The following is a 7,586-nucleotide window of genomic DNA, read 5'->3' on the forward strand; positions in this document are numbered from 1 at the left end:
ACAGCAAAAGACGGGGAGGCGACATGTTGGACCACTGGTTCGTACACAGGGATGGACGAGGAAGCAACGGCAGGCCGGGAACTAGAACCTGCTGGATTCGCTAACGTGTTCGTATTCCTGTTCGAACCGCCGGAGCTGGATACAACATCAACCAGCCGTGCCAACAACTCCGGTGTCCTCACCTCCGGAAACTGCCGCCGACAAAGAAACATTACTTGCAAGTCCACATCATTATTAATCGTGAAGCAATCATACTTCACGGTATTCTGTAGCACCGTGACTGGAATGCGATAGAAAAACTTCTTTACCCGCTTCGCACCATCCAGACCGAGCTTCATTAGTACAGCGCTAACAAGGTCATCATAACTCGTCGTAGATGTTACGACAATACATAGAGGATTCTTATCTGTGAACTTTACTCCGGAACGAGTTTTTCTATTAACAGATCCTCTGTGGTGCACCAAAACCACAAAACTCTCCTCACTAGCCATCTTACTCCCTCTAATGAGACTAACTCACGTTTGGAACCATATATATACAGCTCAGTCTCACACTAATTCGAACCGGTCTGGTTCGAACTAGGATTTGTGTAATTCGAACCAGCCCGGTTCGAATTACACAGAAACCGTCTCTCTCTATAATTCGAACCAGCTTGGTTCGAATTACGTTCATTCTTAATTCGAACCAAGCTGGTTCGATTTATTACCAACCAACAAAACCTAATTCGAACTCACCTGGTTCGATTTACTAACAATTAGAGTTCGAACCAACCTGGTTCGAATTATATAAAAATACGATCTGGCTTATTGCTGAAACGATTTTTACTTTGGCGTATTTACGTAATTTTTTGAGCCAATTGGCTTATTATGGTTTTTTACCCTGATATTTATTAAAAATTAATTCGCATCAAAATTTAAGATTTAATTAGAGTGAGACCAGTGTCATTTGCAGATTTATAAATTAATTATACTGTTTTGCAAAATATTTTTTTTAATTTATTTATTTATAAAAAACATAGATTTTTTACCAATAGTGTTATATAACATGAATGTTTGACCATCTCAAAAAATATAGTCACGTTCATACATTTATTCAATTGGGATTTTATACATGACTTTTGTATTTAACAACTATCAATGGATGAATAAAGCGGTTCATGCTTTAAAGATGCTATATAAAATATAAATCAATTATTTTAAATAAAATATAATTTGCAAGACATACCAATAGTATGAAATAGTTGTTCAAATAATAATAAATAGATAAAATATGATCTCAACATATAAATATTCAATAACCAAAGTTCCTTGATAACCTAAATCGGTGTATCTTCGTATCTAATTATTTATTATATAATCCAAACAAAAATAGTTAAAAAGTGTGTATGATTTTTTAGATTGTAAAACATTATAATCAATTATTTTACTTAACAATCATTGACCAAGTAATAATTAGAATAGAGAAAGCATATTGCTTTCACTATTTCAATGGATTTTGTCAAAAACACAATTACATGTTTTAAGGATTTAAGAAATGGTGAAAACTCAACATAAAAAATCTTTTGCTTTTAGAAATATGTATATGTAAAAGAAAGAAGAAAGAAAAATAAAGAATACTGACACATCAAATAAAAAAGAAAATAAAAAAAAAGAAAAATAAAGAAACTAAAAGAAATACCAAAAAGTTAAGAATTGAACAAACTATGTATTTTTTTTGTTCAATTTTATATCACTGTCAAAAAAATATTATCATTTAACTATGCTAAAAACATTCATTAATAATACTTCAACATAATTAAAATTCTATAAAATTTATATCTTCTGAGAATTTATGTGTGCAAATTGATTGAAATTGGTATCATGTATGATTATGTTTGTGAAACATTAATCATAAATGAATATAAATTCTCTCATTTATATTTTTTCTGTTATTGAATTCATTAACTTTTTTTCGTCCATTTATTATTAAGAGTAAAAAAGATGCAAGTTAAAAATATTTATCGGTTTAAATATCAATATAATAAAAAAGATTGAGATAAAAAAATTTTCTTATACTAAATAAATTAATTCTTTTAATAAATACATGTATTAATGTTTTTGTATACAAACTATACATAAATATAATAAAGTAAATTAACTATAAGATTTGTGTGTAATCCAAACCATATATTAAGGGTCTAATAATATAATTAAATATCATTTAGTTAGTATTCGTACATTGTATGATTATAATATAAATTATATTTTTATTAAAATTTTAATTTTTTTAATTGTATTACAATAACAGAGTATAATAATATTTATTTAAATATATAAACATAATATCTTTTATATTTATTCACTAAAATGAACTAAAAAATTAACAAGATTATTTTGGTTTCTAAAAACAGAAGATGGAATAATCTTATATATTATACAATAAATTTTTTATTTTTTATATAGAAAATCTTTTTAAATTAAAAGTAACGATTATTATCAGTAAATTTTTATAATAGAACAGTATTTGGCCCGGACGTAGCCGGGTTTTACACTAGTAATACTAAAGATAAATCCAAAATGGCATTACCCCATTGCCTTAGTACCTTACCCACCCCACCATGAGCATCCCCCATTTCTCGGTAACCCTCCAAAAAAGAAAAGAGTATATGAGTAGGAAGACAAGAACAGGAAGGTGAGGACAAAATCGTCAGTCACAGGAAAAAGAATTGAAGAGCATTCATTTCTCTGCTTGTCATCTTCGAAAACCATCAAAAACAGGTGCACCCCCCTAACCCCCTTTCACCTTTACTTCACCTCCCCCTACTCCTCCTTAACCATAAACCCAAACCCCAAATTCCTTCATTTAATCACAACAATTTCCATCTCTCTCTCTCTCATCCTAACTTTTCTATATATATAATAGGGTACACCAACACACCCCCTTATTCAACTGTTTTCGCCATGAAGCGTCCGATCTCCCGCGACGGCGACGGCAACGGCGACCTCCTCAAGATGAAGAAGGTTAAGGTGGACGGCGATGCCGACGCCGAAGAGAATTGTGTCCTCCGGGGGATGCGGTATTTCGATGACAACGTGCTGTTCGAGGTGCTGAAGCACGCGGACGCGAGGACGCTGGCTATGGCCAGCTGCGTTAACAAGCAGTGGCACAAAACTGCACAGGATGAGAGGCTTTGGGAGCTGATCTGCACCAAACAGTGGGCAAACACCGGCTGCGGCGAGGAACAGCTCCGATCCGTCGTCCTTGCCCTAGGCGGTTTCCGTCGTCTCCACTCCCTTTACCTAAGGCCTCTCTCTAAGCCATACTCTTCTTCATCGTCATCGTCATCGTCATCTCCCACTCCCTCCTCCGTTTGGGGTCCCATCTCTCAGGCGCCTGTGGCTCCTCGGCCGAAGCCCCTGCCTCCTCGTTTGGGTAAAGACGCCGTACACCTCTCCCTCTCCCTTTTATCCATTCGCTTCTACGAGAAGATGTCTAATTTCAACAACCGAACCAGATGAATCTTTTTTATTCTCTTCTCTCCCACGTCTAATGGACCTTCTTCTTCTTCCCTTATTGTTATGTCTTGAGAATATTTTTATTTATTTCTTTCTCTTAACTAAATGTGACGCAAATTTTGTATTTCAGTATTGCTAGATCTTGTTTCTTATTTGTAAATTGAGGAGAAGAAAATGCTTCATCAAGTATTGTATTATATGTACTTTGAATTCGATGAATATAAAAGTAAAAGCGATCTAATTATTATTATTATTATTATTATTATTATTATATATGACTGTTGGTGTTGTTGGATCTAATGAGATGGGTGGTGGTGGTGGGTGAGGGAAGACCGAAAGATGAAGAAGTTGCCGGGGGCAGAAGGGTGGGATTGGGGAATAGTGAGTGATGAGGGGTTGTCTTTTCCGAAAGGCCACAACCAGACACAAACAAATAAAAGGTGTCTTAGTTGTCTTGTACTGCCACATATGCTTTTCTGGCATCTTTGGTTTCCCTAATTGCTAAACGACAACACACATGGCTTTTCCTTTGCCTTCTGCTTTCAACCACAGGCCAAATTCCTAATAATGCCACCATTTTTTGTCCTCGCACCGTTTATTGCTATTCCTTCTTCCATATGCTTAACATTGTTTACCCACTCTATCAACTGCCACCAATTTACCCTTTTCAATCAATACTATTTTCATGCATTATTCTCTGTTACCAATAAATTAATTAGTCATTCTTATTTTTCAACATACATAAAATATTCCTTTTTCTTTAGTTTCAACTTTTAAACATTAAAAACTCTTTCACATCATAGTTTGAGCTTAAATAAGTAATATTTTTTATGGTGCTTACCAAGAAAATCAACATAACATAATGTCCTTATGTGTCAATTGTTGATTGAAGGCAATTTTTTTTAAATGAAAAAAGAAAAGAATGATTAAATTAAAGTAATATAATAAAGATTTTATTATAATAGTTTATTATAATAATAAAAATTTTGAGAAATTTTTTAAATAAATAAATTAAATATTTTATTTATCAAAAATATTATTATAAGAATATTTATTAATTAATGTAATATTATTTATTATATTTATATTAAAAACAAGATATATATATATATATATATATATTGTTTACACTATAAATAAAATAATATAAATAAAATATTAAAAAAGTCTATTAATGTCTAAAATAATAATAATAAGTATAAAATTGTTAAAACATAAACTTAGATAGTTATGTAAATCGATTTTATTTTTTAAAATAATCTAAAATAAACTAAAAAAACTTAATATGTATCTCCTTTACATCCTAAGTATGATAAAAAAAAAGGCTCTACGAAGAATTAATATTTGGCTCTAAACTATATATTGATCTTGTATAATTTTTTTAGCGTTGTTATTTGTACAGATGTAAAATGAGTTCTCGTTTTATTTTTTTATTATAAAAAATAATTGAACTTAAATAATTTAATTAATCATTATAAATTTTAATATAAAAAATTTAAGCATTGATAATTTAATTCATAAAATATATAAATTAATTTTATATTCATTAAAATTAAATTTGATAAAATTATTAAAATGATATATAAATAATTTTATTGAATAATTTTTAATTTTATTAAATTAATACAATTTTAATAAATAACAATTTATTTCTTTTTTATTCGTGATGGTATTATAGATACAGCAATCCTAACCCGACTAAAATTCTTGCCTGTGACATTTAATTTAATTTTTTTTAGGATGTAAATGAGATATGTATTAAATGTTTTTTAGTCAATTTTATTTAAAATATAAATGAGATATTTATATATCTATTTAATTTTTATGATAGACTATTGGATAACTAAAAAGACAGTATTTATAGTTTATTTTAGATTATTTAAAAAATAAAATTGATTTACATAACTCATCTAAGTTTATATTTTAACAATTTTATAATAAAAAATATTAAATATTTATTATTTTAATTAATTTTATACTTATTATTATTATTTCACACATTAATAGACTTTTTTAATATTTTGTTTATATTATTTTATTTATAGTGTAAATAAAATATATGTATATATATCTTATTTTTAATATAAATGGAATAAATAATATTACATTAATTAATAAATATTCTTATAAATATATTTTGATAAATAAAATATTTAATTTATTAATTTAAAAAAATTTCAAAATTTTTATTATTATAGTAAACTATTATAATAAAATTTTTATTATATTACTTTAATTTAATCTTTCTTTTCTCTTTTTTATTTAAAAGAAAAACAGCTTCCAATTAACAATTAACACATAAAGACAGTATGTAATGTTGATTTTTTTGGTAAATACCATAGAATCTCCCTAAATTAATTAGTCATTCTTATTTTTCAACATACATAAAATATTCCTTTTCCTTTAGTTTCAACTTTTAAACATTAAAAACTCTTTCACATCATAGTTTGAGCTTAAATAAGTAATATTTCGTTCAAACCACGGATTAAGTTTTCACAATCACAAATTAAATATGGTAACGTTCGCAAATAGTATGGGAAATAACATAGGTTCTTTAGGGTGTAACATAGGTTCAAAAATTAAAAATATAAAAAATTATTTTATCCTTTAAGTATTAAATTATTAATACCAAGGAAAAATGTTTGCAGATTAGAATAGGTGATAGAGATTTGGCCCTAGTCTAATTATCCACAGTGATAGTTGTACTCGTTATATAGAATTCACCTTCCTAATATATAAATCAGTTTAACTAAAATTATAAAGCAGCTCTACTTATCCTACTAAATCATTTTTACTAATAACAATTTACATAACGACGTCTAGTAAATCAGTTTAACTTAAAATAATTTATTAAAATATAATACTAAATCGATTTAACTTAGATTAATGTTTATAAGAATATTTCTATAACGAAAGTCAAAACAAGATAATTAGATAATATTTAACGTGAAATATTTAATATAATGATTTACCTTTATTCTCTGTTTATCAAAAATTAATAAGCGATTCTTATTTTTCAGCATACATAAATTATTGAGCTTTTTTTTGAAACACGTGTACACTAATCGTCTTTTTTTTTTTGAAAAATAATAATAAATAAAATAGAGTTGTAAGAGCAAATGCTTAATTAATCCCAATGCTGTAGGCTCCTACAAATAAACATCTAATGCTCGAATATTTTTTTTTTCATTTCTTTTCTTAAGAAAAAATTTCAATGCTATAATAAGAACGTTATCTTTATACAACTGTTTGATTCAAATAAGATTCGTTAAAATTCAAAATATTTAGGCGATTGGGCTCATTTATTTTCTCTCTATAACAAGATGTCTAAGATTTATATTCAAAATAATAAAAACAAAAAACCATTTTTTCCTTTTATAATGATATTCAAATTCCTAACACAATAACACTTAGAAATAACTGGGCTAACTATTTAACTAATTCAAATTCATTTTATTTATAATTTAAGGCAGCGACATTTTTTGGGTAAAAGAAAAGGGCCTGAGCCCAAAAAGAAAATAAAAACGAAGAAACACTAAAGAGGATCAATATTTGTCATTCATGTACTATCATCAAAAAGCAACTGATTTAGTTCATGATATGGAGAATCTAAAAATCTGAGTGCAAGAACTCTATCTCCCAAGGCCTTTTCTTGATCATGTTAATCTCCCTTATCACAAGGATTATGGTAAGTTGTTTTCCTCTTATCATTGAGCATGTTAAAAATTTTTAATGACTAATTACATCTTTTTCTTTTTGTATAGTACTCTCAGCCCGACAAATAAAAAACTAATCCGTTCTATATCTGAATTTTATTTAAAAGTTTGTCATTAGCCAATGAATTACTGCATGCCCAAGACGGATCTAAGTTTCGAACCACAGTACTTAGGGCTAGTGAGTTGCTTTTTTTTGTCAGGGTGTCGTTTTTTCTTTATGTTAGTTAGTTTTTGTTCAACTATGGGCTTTAGTAATGTTTTTGCTTAACCTACATATATTACCTATGGGCCTATTGGGTCGTAATCTTCGGCCCATAAAGCAAATAACCACATCCACATAGCCATCGTGGTCGACATCATCACCTCCATAATCTCT

General features: G+C 28.4%; 1 protein-coding gene across 1 annotated transcript; it reads left to right on the forward strand.

Moving 5' to 3' along the window:
• The first annotated feature begins 2,568 nt into the window (after positions 1-2,568).
• Positions 2,569-3,744, forward strand: LOC140180433 (F-box protein GID2-like). The gene is made up of 2 exons (XM_072221557.1): positions 2,569-2,756; positions 2,902-3,744. The coding sequence occupies exon 2, from the start codon at positions 2,940-2,942 to the stop codon at positions 3,495-3,497; it is 558 nt and encodes a 185-aa protein (XP_072077658.1). The 5' UTR covers positions 2,569-2,756; positions 2,902-2,939; the 3' UTR covers positions 3,498-3,744.
• Positions 3,745-7,586: the final 3,842 nt, after the last annotated feature.

Source organism: Arachis hypogaea, chromosome 16 (assembly GCF_003086295.3).
Source record: "Arachis hypogaea cultivar Tifrunner chromosome 16, arahy.Tifrunner.gnm2.J5K5, whole genome shotgun sequence".
Classification (NCBI taxonomy): Eukaryota; Viridiplantae; Streptophyta; class Magnoliopsida; order Fabales; family Fabaceae; genus Arachis; species Arachis hypogaea.

Excerpts from the sequence above, each read along its gene's own strand:
- LOC140180433 (XM_072221557.1), top strand. The coding sequence starts at position 2,940 with ATGAAGCGTCCGATCTCCCGCGACGGCGACGGCAACGGCGACCTCCTC.